The sequence below is a fragment of the Scyliorhinus canicula genome, chromosome 13 (assembly GCF_902713615.1).
Source record: "Scyliorhinus canicula chromosome 13, sScyCan1.1, whole genome shotgun sequence".
Lineage (NCBI taxonomy): Eukaryota > Metazoa > Chordata > Chondrichthyes > Carcharhiniformes > Scyliorhinidae > Scyliorhinus > Scyliorhinus canicula.
The window spans coordinates 28,180,187-28,196,967 of record NC_052158.1 but is presented as its reverse complement, the minus strand read 5'-3'; the positions used below and the strand labels follow the sequence as shown (position 1 = coordinate 28,196,967).

Here is a 16,781-nt window from a genome sequence, read left to right as displayed (position 1 = left end):
TTCCAATTAAGGGGCAATTTTAGCGTGGCCAATCCACCTAGCTTGCACATTTTTGGGTTGTGGGGGCGAAACCCACGCAAACACGGGGAGAATGTGCAAACTCCACACGGACAGTGACCCACAGCCGGGATCGAACTTGGGACCTCGGCGCCGTGAAGCCGCAGTGCTAACCCACTGCGCCACCGTGCTGCCCCTGTTGTCAATGATGTGGGGATGAGCAGTAACTGTAATACCTTTACAATTTGCCCAAACAAGCTACAGGCTGGGTAGATCCATTTCCTCCATTGAAGAGTCAGTTTCCTGAGAGTTCACCCAATTTTGATAGCTGCTTTCACCAGAGTGGCAAGCAGGCAGGGAGAAGCTCTTTGAGATTCTCGGTACAACTTATAATGTAAAATGCAGGTAGTCTGTCCTTTCCTTTCCCTTAATCAAAGGGCAGTGGTGTTTCTAATCATTGAATGCATGAGCACTTGAAACAGCTTGCGTTTTGGCATGTCTAACTGCTAAAGCAAGTGTAGCTTGGAGAGATTGTAAAGGCCCTTTTGTAGATCCTCTTGTAGATTTTTAATAAATGAATTAGCTTTTAAAATTATGCAAAACCAACTTAACACACACGATTCTGCTATTCAAATTATTTTAACAAGCAAATGGTTTGAGGTTTCTTATGGTTTTGAAAACCCCAAAATAAAATAATTTGCCGGTTTATGGGCAAAATCTATTGTTCCATTGAATACTCATTTTTTCTAGTATGTACCTATAAAATAACCGTGGATTAGAATTTAAATGCTCTTGCTACCAGTAAGTTTGGCATGGGGTATCAAACGGTGGTATCTGGCCAGTCAGTTAGTGGAGGAGGAAAAGGTGAGGAATTGGGCAGTAAGGTACCTTGGGGCACAAGTTCCTTTTATTCGCTGGAAGTAATGAATGGGGTCATCGGCTCATGGCATGTAAAGTAAAAAAAAAAGGAAACGTTAAATCTGAAGCAGAAAATATTGGTTGTGGACGTCTGGTGAAGGGGATGTGCTGAGAAGTCGCACATCAGGAGGCTCTCCTCCCCTTGAAACTGGAAAATAGGGACTTTTTGCTTGAAAAATGGCTGCAAACGATACAAATCATCCTCTCACCACTAACAAAATGAATAAAGAAGGAAAGATGCCGAGCAACAGCCAGTCCAGAGGACAAGTGGAGACCAGGAGTGGGACGAGCCTGGACAAACAACAATTGGCTCAGACGACCAGCGCACGAGGTGGCGAAATTCTGACTTTGCCAGAGCGAGAGGAACCGACCTGCCGCACGAAAAGGCCCGCCTTCACCAGGGGATGGATAGAGGAGGCTCCTCTCAAGAAGTTAAAGGAGCACCGAGATAAGTTGAAATCGGACATACCAGCTGCGGTGAAGGGTGCAGTGGCTGAAGCTCTGGCGAATATGCAGGTGGCCTTGGACAAAGTCGAAAAGCGACTGGAGGCTCAGGAGGCAACGATGAAAGATCTGGAAAGTGCTGCTACGGACCACGACGACTGGATTGTCTCCCTGGGAAAGGAGGTGGTAAAGCTGGTCATGAAACAAGGCAACCTGAGAGGAAAGGTTGAGGATCAGGTGAAGCAGTCGAGGTGACAGAAACTACGAATTGTGAGCCTACCGGAGGGAATCAAAAGTAGGAACCCCACAGACTATGTGGCCCAATTGTTGGGTAACCTAGCAGGAAGGGACAGTTTGCCCAACCCACCCAAAATTGACATATAACGGACATGGCAGGGTAATCAGGTGAATAAACGTTGGGGGGGGGGGGGGGGGGGGTTAGCTATGAGATGGAGGGGGTGGGGGGGGAACACAACATAAGGGAGAAATAGGTGAAGAAAAATGGAGGGCATTAGACAGGCTACAACAGGCCACACGTGGCGACTTGGAACAAAATGGCGCTGCAAGCAACCATTTGGGAAGGTCCCTGGACAAAGGGAAGCCCCGAAGTGCAGGGGGGCACTCGCATGGCGAACTCGCAGTTGGCAGCCATGTTGGATGCCTCCTGGTCAAGGGGAAACTCTGGAGCGCAGGGGCCCGACCTCATGGGACGAACAATGACTGTGGTCATTTTGAACGGCCCCCGAACAAAGGGAAACCCCGCAGTGCAGGGACAGGGCACCAGTCGTCCTCGGTAACGTGTAAGCTCCCAACTGTGACGACACAGAGTTTGTAAAGAAGACCATGGCGGAAATCTCCGACGTAGAGACGCACTGACTGATCATATGGGTGGGGGGGACTTGAACTGTGTACAGGACCCACAGACAGACAGGCCGAATCCCCAAACGGGAAAGACCTACATATCGAAGGAACTCAGCCTATTCATGGAACAGATGGAGGCGGTGGACTCATGGCAATTCACCCACCTTGGGGAGAAGGAGTTCTCCTTCATCTCCCAAGTACATAACGTCTATTCACGGATTGACTTCTTTGTAGTGGGAAAATCGGTGCTTCTGGGGCTAGTAAGAGTGGAATGCTCTGCAATCGTAATCTCTGACCACATTCCACATTATATGGATGTGAGGTTAGAGACGGGCCATGCCCAATGTCCCCCATGGAGGTTGGACACAGCCCTCCTGGCTGACCAGGCTTTCTGCGAGAAAATATCACAGGCCGTAGACGAGTATATTACTAATAATCAGAACGGGAAGTCTCACCCTCCATATTCTGGGAGGCGCTGATCACGGGAGAAATTCTCGCTTTTAAAGCACAAAGGGATAGGGAAGAGTGGGCAGCTAGGCAACAGCTAGTCGACTCTACACTGAAAGTCGGCTGATACTACAAGGCTCCGACCGAAGAGCACCTAGCAGAGAGGAAAAAGCTACAGATGGACTTTAATCTGCTCTCCACGAGGAAAGCAGTGCATCAACTCCGCCAGACACGGGAGACCCCATCTGAACACTGAGACAAGGCTAGCCACCTGCCGGCTCACCGGCTGAGAAAGCAGGCAGCCACGAGGGAAATAACGCAGATCAGGGATAGCGGAGGCAAACTAGTAGAGGATCCAGACAAAGTCAGCAAGCTGTCCGATCTGTCAGGATTTCTTCAAATGGAAATTAAATTCGCCACCCAAGACCCGGGAGAAGGATTCCACAAAACGTGGGAGCCATTCACTCGGTTGTTCCAAGACCTGTTGCCAACAACTAGGAAACCGAAGTGGGCCGGGGGGGGGGGGGGGGGGGGGGGGGGGAGAGAAAGAAAGAAAGAGAGAGAGAAAGAGAAGAAGAGGGAGGGGGGGTCAGGGGAACAAGGAATTCAACCACATTCAACCAACAAAAGAACCAGGAGACACAAATGGAGGGGTGCAGAGGCAACAACAACTTGAATCAAAGGAAAGAAAAGCAAAGGGAAATCGGTGGGAAGTGAAATGCAGGGGTCCACAATCGCCACTGCAAACACTGTAAGGAAGGAATAAAAGAAAAGGGAAGAGGAAACTGATGTAGCTGTGTAAATAGACAAAACCGATCTGTGTGTAAATAGTTCTAGTTTTACTTTTTTATTCTCTTGTTTAACTCCCGCTGTTTGTTTATATTTATATTTGTTTTGTATACCAAAAACGAAATAAACATTTATAAAAAAAGAAAATATTGGTTGTGCACTGCAGGTCAATCAACATCTGTAAAGAGAAGTTTCAGGTTTTAACTTTTTTTCAGAATTGAAAGTGATTTATTGGAGTTGAGTAGAATTGGAGGAAGGGAAAGAAACTAGACATCAATCACAGAGATAATCAACCCCTCTTCCAAGTACGATGGGCAATTGCAATATTCACATGACCATTATAGGGCAGCACAGAAGCACATTGGTTAGCACTGTTGCTTCACAGCGCCAGAGACCCGGGTTCAATTCTCGGCTTGAGTCACTGTCTGTACGGAGTCTGCATGTTCTCTCTGTGTCTGCATGGGTTTCCTCCAGGTGTTCCAGTTTCCTCCCACAGTTCCCTGAAAGATGTGATATTAGGTAAATTAGACATTCTGAATTCTCCCTCTGTGTACCTGACCAGGCGCCGGAATGTGGCGATGAGGGGATTTTCACAATAACTTCATTGCAGTGTTAATGTAGCCTACTTGCGACAATAATAAAAATTGTTATTATTACTTACCCAAATTTGTTCTGTATCTGTGATGCATTGGTAGCCAAGGTAGAAGTGTGCTCCAACCAACATCAGCCTCATAAACTAAGGGGGTAAAATCAACCAGAATTGTTCCTCTGATGTGATCCTTTGACTTCTGCCGTCAGGTTTACACAAATTTAATATTGACTGGAGGGGTGGAGGATTGAGCTTGGCTGTCCTGTAAAATGGTGTGCCTGCGTCTTCAATGGAGTGGGGTATTGATTATTAATTTAGCTAGGGGTAGGTGCCAGTAATAGTTCCAAATGTTGAGATTCATCAATGTCATTTGGGTTAATGGTAATTGTATTGCATTTCTGCTCCTTAGCCTATACCTGAGGAAGATGATAAGCCAAATAAAAAAGGAAATAAAAACGAAAGAGGAAAAGCGAAAGAGCAAAAGGTACAGTTCTCTTAATTATCTGTTGGCATGACTGATTTAGAACTGTGGCTACTAACAGTTATTTAGTACTGACAAGTAGCAAATTACCATTACCTCTCCTGTGATGAAGTCTAAATATAAAGATTGTGAAGATGTTCAAAAAGAGCATGAATGAGGTGACACCAGTATGTCTGTGTGCTGATGTTCATTGAGTAATTGAATGCTAGGATGAAATATTTAGGGCCTCGCTTTTCCACCCCTGGATTAGGGAGCATGGGGATTGCCCTATTTTATTTGTCAAATGGCTTTAGAATCTTGTGGTTCATTAAATTGCCTGTCTCCTCAAGGTATTATGTCTTTGCTGTTCAGTCCAATTTGTATAAATCCTACCAATCACCTATTGTGATTATAAAAAAAAAAAAAATTTAGAGTGCCCAATTCATTATTTCCAATTAAGGGGCAATTTAGCATGACCAATCCACCTACCCTGCACATCTTTGGGTTATAGGAGCGAAACCCACGCAAGCACAGAGAGAATGTGCAAACTTCACACGGACAGTGGCCCAGAACCGGGATCGAACCTGGGACCTCGGTGCTATGAGGCAACAGGGCTAACCCACTGCGCCACTGTGCTGCCCTCCATATTGTGATTTTGATCATTTATTTTGTCTTATGGAAAGGATTTTTGGTGATATGTTGGAAAACCATGATGGGCTTAAAGAAATGAAGGCTGATGTCACTTGCACACAAAAATTAGTTCTGAATGGATCAGTCATTGAAAATGTCTATTAAAGGGCAGTTTGTGAAATGCTACAATTCCTCACATATCTCAGTCTGAGGGTGCATTTGTTCATCTCAGACTTCTTATCTGTTGTGACCAGCAGGAGGTATTTTCTTATTTTGTGTTTCATAAATAATTGGGACTAACCCCATTCAAACATGACGGGAGAATCCCCGAGAGGGCAGATCACCAGTTTTACTGACAGACTTGCTTGTGAATTGAGGGGCAGGCAACGGTTAGCACTGCTGCCTCACAGAGGCAAGGCCCCAGGTTCGATCCCGGCCCTGGGTCACTGTCTGTGTAGAGTTTGAATATTCTCCCCGTGTCTGTGTGGGTTTCACTCCCACAACAAAAGATGTGCAGGGTAGGTGGATTGGCCATGCTAAATTGCCCCTTTAATTGGGAAAAATAAATTGGATACTTTAAATTTATTTTTAAAAAGGCTTACTGATTACTCAGAGTATGAGGAAATTGCAGGGATAATGAAAATATAAACAGAAATGCTGGAAATACTCCTTTGGTCTGGCAGCTTCTGGAGAGGGAGATGTATAATTAATGTTTCCGGTTGATTGACTTTCATCAGATTTGGAAAAAGTTAGTGATGAAGCAGGTTTCTCCAGTAGTTTCCAGTTCTGATAAAAGGTTATTGACTTGAAACATCAACTCTGTTTCTCTTTCCACAGATGCCGTCAGACCTGCTATTTTCGGTTCATGTTGCTGCAATCAACAATTGCTTTAATCATGATTCCCAAGCCAGAGCTGGGTTAGAATCTGAAAGCTTATCAGGAAACATTAAGTGATTCAATTAATAGGAATAGTAAAGCTTTCAAGAAGAGAGTTGTATTTTATTGAATAATTATAGGATTTGATTACAATATTGCTCAGTATGGCCATTTGCTATTGGGAAATGAAAAATGAAAATCGCTTATTGTCACGAGTAGGCTTCAATGAAGTTACTGTGAAAAGCCCCTAGTCGCCACATTCCGGCGCCTGTCCAGGGAGGCTGGTACGGGAATCGAACCGTGCTGCTGGCCTGCTTGGTCTGCTTTAAAAGCCAGTGATTTAGCCGAGTGAGCTAAACCAGCCCCTTCAAGTAAAACAGCGTAATAGCTCATACCTGGCCTGTCTCACTAAAGGGTTCTATAGTGATTCTGAATCATGCTCATTTTGTTAAGAATTAATCTTGGCACTGTTCAAAAACTGAAACTAGTTGGACTAAGTGCTCCTTCTGTTATTTTGCTCCCTGTTTAATGCAATGTCAGTGGCACTCAATTATGAGTTGTATGATCTCATTCCAATTTGCTTTAAAAAAAAGTTAAGATGTGTGCAAAATGCAACATCCGGTTCAGACCTCATGGATCCCATTGTTAACCCTATAATGAGTTCTGCATTGTATGATCAGAAATTTGGTCTGTACCGATACAAATCACTGAAGTGATCAGGGTCACTATACCCAAGAGAATATCAAAGGTACAGCTGAAATTTATGCCGTTCTCTTTGTGCCACATTCACCGTGTTTCCATTCAGCTATTTAATAGATAGAACATAGAACAGTACAGCACAGAACAGGCCCTTCGGCCCTCAATGTTGTGCCGAGCCATGATCACCCTACTCAAACCCACGTATCCACCCTATACCCATAACCCAACAACCCCCCCTCCTTAACCTTACTTTTATTAGGACACTACGGGCAATTTAGCATGGCCAATCCACCTAACCCGCACATCTTTGGACTGTGGGAGGAAACCGGAGCACCCGGAGGAAACCCACGCACACGGGGAGGACGTGCAGACTCCACACAGACAGTGATCCAGCCGGGAATCGAACCTGGGACCCTGGAGCTGTGAAGCATTTATGCTAACCACCATGCTACCCTGCTGCCCTTAGTTGTAGTTTATAGCTGATAGTTTCCTTCAGGCTCTGCCGTGATAGCTTAACTGCTCCCAAGAGTGGTTCTCAGAAGGCCACCTGCTAACATTGAAATGCCCAAGGGACCTTGCATCCTAACTGCCAAAGGCTTCTGCCAGTTACCTGTGAAGAAATAATAAAATTGTGGTAAGCAGTTTGTTACCATAATTGCGACACTAACTTTCAGTTGGCAGTGGCTCTAGTCTACGGAAATGAGCAAGCATTCCAATTTGTTTTCCACAAGAGGTAAGTTCCAGAATTGGCCAGGCTCCTCTGATTCCTCATTTGTTAGCTGATCCTTTGACTGCATTTCATGGGAGGAAATAATCTAACTTATTTTGTACCATAAATCGACTGGACCGATGTCAAATAAATGTAAGGCACATGTGAATTGATGAGAAATTTAGTTGGATATCAATGTTTTCTGCTGCAGGTAGAATCTGAAGATGACGGCGAAGCTAAGTTGAGTAAGAAGAGCAAAAAGATGGAGAAATCAAAAGCAAAGCAAAAGGTAGACAGACCAAGCTAAAATTTTGTAAACCTATTGTTCAGCTTTCAGGTACACATATGATCAACAAGTTATTAATAAATCTAATGTTACACAGGAACAGGAGTAAACAAGCTATTCCCCGAAGCCTGTTTCACCATTCAGTTAGAATACAAACTAGTCATGATCACACAGGTGGTCCATTCCTGTTGTACATGGTATAAGGATGCATGCTGGAGCACACATTTTATTAATCTGCCTTGGAAAAACTCAATTGACTGTGTCCACGGTCCTTCTGGGGAGAGTTCCAGGTTTCCACTGTCCTTTGTGTGTAGAAGTCCTTCTTTATTTCACATCTATGTGACTCAACTCTAGTTTTAAGATTATGCCTCCTTGTTTTGGATTCCCTGACCAGAAGAAATAGTAATTACCTTACTGTACTGAACTGTTGTTCAGATCACCAATGACAAATGCAGACAAAGTTTATGCAGCCTGATCTTTAAAATATTTTTCTTCTCCAGCTTTTCCACATTTTCTTCAAAATTTACACCCACCGACAAACAATAAACTGTAACAAATACAATCCCCTTATCAACAACAGCAATCCCATCCTCCCAGCAACCCCCAAACAACAGCCCACATGTCAACATAAACATCAAATTAGAAAACAAAAAAGAATCAGGAATCACTCATAGTCACCATTAACATACAGTCCCCAAACCCCCCCCCCAATGTTTGATGTCATCCAGTTCCTGAAAGTGCACAATGAAAATGAAAAATGAAAATCGCTTTATTGTCACAAGTAGGCTTCAATGAAGTTACTGTGAAAAACCCCTAGTCGCCACATTCAGGCGCCTGTCCGGGGAGGCTGGTACGGGAATCGAACCGTGCTGCTGGCCTGCTTGGTCTGCTTTAAAAGCCAGCGATTTAGCCCAGTGTGCTAAACCAGCCCCTGAATAACTCCCACGAATTGTAAACCGTCTCCATCCTTCCCCTCACTTCAAACTTAACCTTCTCAAGAGTTAAGAATTACAGCAGGTACCCCCGCCACATCAGGGCACAGGGTGGAGCGGTTGATCTCCACCCCAACAGGAACCGCCTTCAGGCGATCAACTGCCATCTGCCTCCGCACCCGCTTCCAAACCCCAGATGGTCAGATACCCCAAATGTGGCCTCCCGAGGGCCCGGGTCCAGTTTCACGTGCACCACCTTGGAGATTGCCCTAAAAACTTCCTTCCAGTAATCCTCCAGCTTTGGACAGGACCAAAACATATGAATGTGGTTTGCGGCTTTTGATGCATTTCATTGCACGCTTGTGCTGTTGGCTTAACAGTTTTTTTTATGTAACTAGCACAAACGTAATGATTAACTTTGAGACTGCTGCAGTTATACTCAACCTAGTTTAAACACTCAGGTCTGAAAGTTGAGGTGTAGCTCCAGAGTTGAATGGGATCCCACTTTTTAAAAAAAATTTAGATTAGCCAATTATTTTTTCCAATTAAGGGGCAATTTAGCGTGGCCAATCCACCTACTCTGCACATTTTTGGGTTGTGGGGGCGAAACCCACGCAGACACGGGGAGAACGTGCAAACTCCACACGGACAGTGACCCAGAGCCGGGATCGAACCTGGGACCTCAGCGCCGTGAGGCGGTTGTGCTAACCACTAGGCCACCGTGCTGCCCTGGGATCCCACTTTTTTAACTAAAGTTGTGTCCTGACTCTGGTTGAAGCCCAAGCTCATTACTTTCTAATAATTGCATGTTTCAGGCACTCTGATGCATTCACTAAATCTGTAAAGGTTTAAATTGTATTAAAGGGTTTACAGTAATTGTAAATCATGCTTGTTTTGCTGAGAATTGAACTTGATAACCTGATCAGAACCTGCAGACAAATTGGACTAAGTGGCCTGATTACACACCTTCCTGTTTAATGCATTGTCAGTGGTGCTCATTTATAAGTTGTACGATCTCATCCCAACCAATGGCAGCAAAGAATAGCAGTTTTATGAGTCCCTGTTTTGTTAAAAGCAGTGTCCTAATGCCGCGACAGACAACATTTTTATGACAAGCATGCTATCCAACCAGATTTTCACTCCAGTCAGTGCATAGATTTGTTGCCGTGAAGCCCACGCCCGTAAACACTTGTTGAGCCACCTGTAGATACTGAAACAAGGCACCAGCTTAAATGTGAGGGAGGTGGTCAGAGAGCGTCCCACGCCCCTAAAGGCAGAATAAAAATAGCAGGTCACCCTAAAAACAACTTTCTCCTTTTCTGTTGAATGCAAAACTGCTAAATGCACTTTCTGGCTTGATTTTATCACAGGCGGTCTCTGACGATGAAGAAGAAGCGAAGGAGCAGGAGGGAAAGCGGCCGACCAAAGGAAAAAGCACAAAAGCAAAAGGAAAGCCGAAGGTAGAAGATTTGGAAAACAGTGCCTGCAGTGAATCAGGGTGATTTAGATAGGCCGGTATTCGCCATTTATATGATGGCCATTACTAGGGACAGAAGATGGGATGATTTGGCACCCACTCTCCATTCCCAGTCCATGCCTTTGTTCTATCAACATTGGGAGCAAACTGAAAATTCTGAAGACCCATTATTTCTTCCGTTGCCGTTTACATAGCTTTCTATTTTTTCATTCTTGAGATAAGAGTGTCTCTGGCATTTGATCTGATGATGGACAGTATTTCTTAATCCAGTGTTCTTCAAACTTTTTACCAACCGGCCAACCTTCGGGGCCCAAACCAGCCGACCTTCGTGACCCACGCCGGCCAACCTGCGCGACCCACCATTTTCCCTTACCTTTGTTGCTGACAAAAATAAGAGGAAATGGTTTCGGGTCCCTTTGGCCCTCGTTCACGTTCCTCCAATGGAACCTGTTGGATGAAGGTGAAGCCTTCCAGTGTCGGAATGTATGGAGTCTCCATCTGTCCAAAGTTCTGCATTTTTTTTCCCGGTAAAATTTTGTCAAATAAACCTCACCCGAACTTGCAAAAGAAAAAGAAAATGAATAAAATAAATGAAGAAAATAAAAATTAAATGAATAAAATGAATAAACCCCCCCCCCCCCCCGAACTTGTAAAACAAAAAGCTGCGACCATAAAAAAAAAGCAGCCGCACTGCGCATGTGTGCCCGATCATCGGCGCGCATACGCATAGTTTTGCGCATGTGCACCGATGATCTGGCACGCATGTGCAGTCCTGCCGCTTTTAAAAAATATGTTTGCAGCCATTTTGAAGGCCGCTTGCAGCCGGCGTTTTTAACAGCCGGCTACTGCGGCTGTTGCGCGCAGATTTGCGCAATCGGGAGCGCCGCAACGGATGGCTCCGCGAACCTCCTGACACCCGCCCGCGACCCACCCACGGGTCGCACCCCCGTGTTTTGACAATGTCTGCCTTAGACGGATCCACCTGGCTGAAATGTGCCCATTGTCCCTCCCCACTCCTTAACTGAAATTGCAGAAAGCATTTAAAAACGTTGTCAACTAAACTTAATGTAAAAGCAGCACTTCCACTTAAAGCCTACTCAAATCCTTTTTTGGCCAAAAATCCTGGTGCTTAGCACTGCTGTCTCACGTCGCCGAGGTTCACCTGAGGAAGGAGCAGTGCTCCTAAAGCTAGTGTTTGAAACAAACATGTTGGACTTTAACCTGGTGTTGTAAGACTTCTGACAAATAGGATATATTAAAATAAACTTATTATTAACAGTCTTAAAATAACTTTAACATTGTAAAGAAAATAGCTTACAATTACCAGTTAAACAAGGCTTAGCAATGACAATGAAACACTAAATCCTGTTGCACGTTTTACTATGGGCGTAAAACGCGTTTATTGGAGTGTATTAACACGCCTCCGAGTTCGACGTGTGCTTAACACTGCTAGGCTCTGTTCTATGTAATTATTTAGCTCTGGAGTCGCCAGTTGCCGTATAGGCAACGTCACAAGTATTCCAAGGTCAAGTTCAAAGTAATAAAGACGATACACCGATTAGTAAAGTTCAAACGATCAATATTTATTATACAGTTAATAATAAATACTCATGCACACACTAAGAGACTAAGCTACAACTAAACATAAGCAAACAGAATGCTTATCTAACAGGAACAGGCAAGGTCAGAGAACGAGGCCTTCGTCCTGGTTTTGTCTGCAGCCTTCAGCAAGCGTTCTGATACTTGGGAGTCTAGTGGGCTTGGATCGCGTAGCGAGCGTTGAACTTACGGTTTCGGCGGCTGGTGCTCAACGGCTGGAGTCAGGATGCCAGGTGTCAGTCGGAGCCGGAGCACGGGTTTAACAGACCGGACAACACGAGGTCCCTATCTTTTATAGGGGTTCCGTTGTCCTTCCCTCTTCTCGGGCGGGCTCTACCTATTGGATCAATTTCTTATCGATACTGGATTAATTCCCCAATGCGAGGGGGTCTCCGTGATGGAGGGGGCGTTTCTTATGTCCTTTTGTTTGGAGGTTTCTGGTGCCTCGATGTCTGGGTCTTGATTAGAATGTGTCCATTCAGAACCAAATGTATCTATTGTGTGGGTGTTCAAGTCTGATGGCCTCATTAGCATGCAAAGCGTTTTGCCATTTGCACCTAGCTAAGGTCTTTTCACCTGAGCCCAAACTGGTTTCTGCTGCTGCAGAATGCAAACTGCTCTTTGCAGACTGCTGTTCTGGCTAAACTGTCTGTTTCCCAGCAGTCTTCCATTTTAGTTTGGCTCAGTGTCCATTTTGCGTGGCCAGCATGGCTACATTCCCTCCTTGTGATCCTCACAATCATACTATTGTGAAGGATCACCTATGTACTTTGCCTTCCTTGTGTTCTGACCTCTTGCCAGTTCCTGTTCTACTCTGTTCTAAACTATGGGAAGAAGAGAAAAAAAATTTTAACTAACATTTCTACTTGGCCCTATGTCAAAAGGGACATGCATTACTACAATTGGGAACCTCTACCTATCACTATTAACCTTAACCTTAACTTAAACATTTAATCACTCTAAAATCTTAACCATTCACACCACAACATCACACTTCCCAACTCGGCAGTCGAGTATGGAACAATATAATACATGGCTGAATTTTATTTACAGAGTGTTGTAATCAGTGAGGGGTTGAGGGGTTTGGTGGAATCCGAAGATGGGGGATTGCACTCTATAGATGGGTGAGGTGCTGGAACGAGAGGCTCTCCTCTTCCATTTCCTCAACCTGAGGGTCTGCACTAGGATGATGAGGATCGCGATCACCAACAGTGATTCGATTATGTAGGACATGGAGTACCACGTCATGAATTTAGTACACCAGGTCTGAACCTCGCTGATCAGAGCTGAGCACTGGGGGTTTGTTGTACTAACATTTACGGTGGGGGTTGTGGGGGAAACGTGTCTTGTTTCCACACATATACATATGACATTAAACAGTAATAAGTGGGCTTCCATCATCTTTTGTTGTTCTTCTTCTTTCTCTTCCTTCTTCCTCCGGTATTGACAATCCTGGCTTCGACCTCTGTCTCGTCCTTTGAAACCTTTGGGATCAAGCACAGTATCTGTCAATACACAGTTTAAGACCTTTACTTGTTAGTGCATCTGTCTTTCAAATCCCAATTGACCCTTTAAAATGACTGGCTAAGTCACACCCTGTGACTCCCCTCATCATTTTTTTTTTCAAAAAGCGAATTTAAAGACCAGCATACACCTAACAATCCTTCCTTCTGCGAGCCGTCTCGCAGGCTTTGCTGATTTACCATCCGAATGTTCCCGGATGTAAATAGCATGTGGGATGGCGGCCGAAGGGCTACCTAACGTAAAATGAAACAAACTTGGAAATAAACATCCGAATGAGTTGCGTATGGGCCGCGACGGGTATGAGTTGGATGGGATCCCCGGGTAGGGCGTGCTGTGCCATACCCGAGCTTGGCTGACCAAGGGTTGGTTCTCAGACAGGGCGGGTCCTCAGTGCCGTTTGTCCACTGCCTGAGTAACCTGGAAAGAAACGGGTACGAATGTGTTGACCATGACTTGCAGCCTCTATTTCGCCGAATAGAGGGGCACCTAAAAAAACCAAGGGAGCCAAGATGCTCCAACTGAGGACATCACTGAAGTTCTCAGAGATATCTGCAGATAAACTATTTGGCGTGTGGCCTTACAACTTTGGAAAAGATCTCCAATCAAACCGAAGTTCTCAAAGGTATCTGCGGACAAGCTAACGTGTATGTGAGGTGGTCACAATCTTTTCAGCTGAAAAGAAGATGTCCATCCTCCAGCTGAACAATGTACATTCCTGAAAACAAACAAACATAAAACGAAGACAAACATACGTGCAGGTTCCATCAGAAAGGACATCGTTTCCCTCAAACGATTCCTATCTTACATCATCTGGACACCTCACTTTGATTCTGCCTCTGTGAACAGGGTCACAAAGGGGTTGCCGTGTCGGGAGTCAGACACCGTGTCGTCCTGCTCTCCCGGATCCCACACCCTTGTGTGGATCAGGCATGAAACTTTGGAGTTGTGTGACCGGGGGTCACTCTCGTCATTGCGGACAAGTCTGTAGGAATTGTCCCTGTGCCATTGTGTAGCGTCGAGTGTGTTGTCGGGGTAGTCGGGGTCGGGTGGTGGTTCTGGATATTTGAGGTAGGTGACTTCCATGGGGTCACTGGAGTCGGGGTCGTAGTTGGTGCAGTGTGGGCTGTATGGCTGTGTGCTGTCGCTGTCTTCAGAGTCAGTGTCAGTCCTGCTGTCTGTGCTGTGGCAGCTTGTGGGCGTGTCGGGGCGTGGTCTGTTGTGGTCTGTGGGCGGAGTCGTGGGCGAGTCCGTTGATGAACTGGTCTGTGAGGGGGATGGTGGAAAAGTGTCTCTGGTGGGCGGGGTGAAGTGTTCTGCTGCATCCAGCAGGACATGGTGAGCATGGTTGGCCTGTGTTCCATATGCCTTTAACTGGTTTATATGGAACCACGCGGTCTTCCCATTAGGATACTTTATCCTGTAAACGGAGGGGCTAATTTTGTCCGAAATTGAGTAGGAATATTTTGGAGCCAAAAAACTGCTGGGGTTATAAACAGATAACATTACCTGTTGCCCAACCTGGAATTCTGTGGTGTGTACGGTCTTATTGAAACAGGCAGTCCGTTGCTGTCGGCGTTTCCCTAGCTGGACTGCGGCTGCGAGCTGTGCAGACCTCACAGTCTCAACTAGATCTTTAACTGCCTTTTCATGTGTGAGGGCCGTCACTTCGGGGCTTGTCATGTCCAGTCCTAAAAGGAATTCTGTACCTTTCATAGGGCGTCCGGTCATGAGTGTGTGTGGTGTGTATCCTGTAGATGTGGAGACAGTGTTCCTTATGAACATAAGTGCAAAGGGGAGCACTGAATCCCATGTGGAATTATTCTCTTGAACCATTTTCCTAAGGGTAGTTTTTAGGGTCCGATTCATGCGCTCCACAATCCCGCTGGACTGTGGATGATACGCAATATGGAAGTTCTGTTTGATTCCGAATATTGTCAGGACGTTCCTCATGACCCGTCCTGTAAAGTGAGATCCCTGGTCCGAATCGATACTTCGGGGTAAACCCCATCTCGTGAAGATGTGGTGGGTCAGGATCTTTGCAGCTGTCTTAGCTGTGTTTGTTCGTGAGGGAAATGCCTCTACCCATTTGGTAAAGGTATCTATCACCACCAGAACGTATTTATAGCCATTCCGACAAGGGGGCAATGGACCTATAAAATCGATCTGGAGGTTTGTCCAAGGGCCGTTAACTGGGCGAGTATGCCGAAGTTGTGCTTTCTTAGAATACCGCTCCGGGTTATTCTGAGCACAAATCAGGCAATTCTCTATGTAGTGCGTTACATCATTCCTGAGATTAGGCCACCAACAGAGTTGCCTGAGATGCCTCGTTGTTGCATCAATTCCCTGATGCCCGTGTCCGTCATGGAACAAGGCAATCATCTGATTCCTGTCCTGCTGTGGGACCACATAAAGTTGGTCCTTAATGATCACACCCTCATGTGTGGTCAGTGTGTGTTTAAAGTGCTCGTAAGCAGGCACAAAGTTTCCCTTGAAAACCTCCCTGAGGTCTCCGTCCTGTTTCTGTGCTGCCACGAGATCTTTAATATCAGTCTGTGAGACTTGGACTGCGCTCACAGGGGCGCTAGCTGGTGCGCTAGCTGGGGGGGTCCATAAGTGTCCTCTCCTGGAACCTGCCTTAGCCAACGCGTCGGCCTTTACATTCCCAGGGGGTGATGACCTATGGTGGCTTCGAACTTTTATAATGCCGAAGGTCCTGTCCTTCGCTTTCTCTAGGATATGCTGGAGTAAGGGGGCTGATGGAAGGGGTTTTCCGTCTGCGGAGACAAAACCTCGTGTCCTCCACAGGGGCAGAAAATCTGTTAGGCTATTGCAGACATATAAGCTGTCTGAATATATGTCTGCTGGGCTGGGGAAAGAATCGGGGTGGTCCACTATGTACGCTATGGCTGCTAGCTCTGCTGCCTGCGCGCCTAAGTGACCTGGTAACTTAAGAGCTATCTCTTCGAGAGCGCGCCCCTGCGCGTCCTCTACATAGATGCCGCATCCTGTGATACGCTCACCATTTAAAACTGGAGGAACCGTCTACATAAATCCTCAAGGGTCCACACGTGTCTGTGGGCTGGGGGCTTTGTTTTGGGTTCCCTATCTTCCTGGGGGGTGTTTTTGCTAAAAAGGGTCCTGTGTTATGCAGGGGAGCTACAATTTCACAGTCATGGGGCTGTCCGGGGTATTGGAGGTTGTCTGCTAAGTATGTGTGTGTGCGTGTCCGTTTTACAGTAATGTCCCGTCCTTGTAAAAGTAGGGTCCACCTAGCTGCCCTAATCTGGCTAACTGAACCGTCCTTCAGTCGACCGTCTAGTAGTAGCTGTGTGGGTGTATGTTCGGTTAGAATGGTGATGGGGTTTAGTCCGGTGATGTATGAGAAATACTGTACTGCCCAGAAGACAGCAAGGAGGTGCCTCTCACAGGCCGAAAATCCTTGTTCTACTGGGTCTAACAGTCGGGAGGCATAAGCCACTGGTCTTAGCTGCTCGTGCCGTTCCTGAAGCAACACGGCCGAGAGGGTCAGATCGGTGCTCGCTAC

At 45.9% G+C, this 16,781-nt stretch overlaps 1 protein-coding gene across 3 annotated transcripts in view; it reads left to right on the top strand.

The window, feature by feature from the left end:
* Nucleotides 1–16,781, top strand: part of abcf1 (ATP-binding cassette, sub-family F (GCN20), member 1) — a 99,324-nt gene that overhangs the window by 23,334 nt on the left and 59,209 nt on the right. For 2 of the 3 annotated variants that reach the window (XM_038816630.1, XM_038816629.1), the window contains 3 exons: nt 4,455–4,529; nt 7,631–7,708; nt 10,008–10,097. In XM_038816630.1, coding sequence (XP_038672558.1) covers nt 4,455–4,529; nt 7,631–7,708; nt 10,008–10,097 — 243 coding nt within the window. The remainder of the gene's footprint in view (nt 1–4,454; nt 4,530–7,630; nt 7,709–10,007; nt 10,098–16,781) is intronic. The other variant, XM_038816631.1, reaches the window with a different exon arrangement.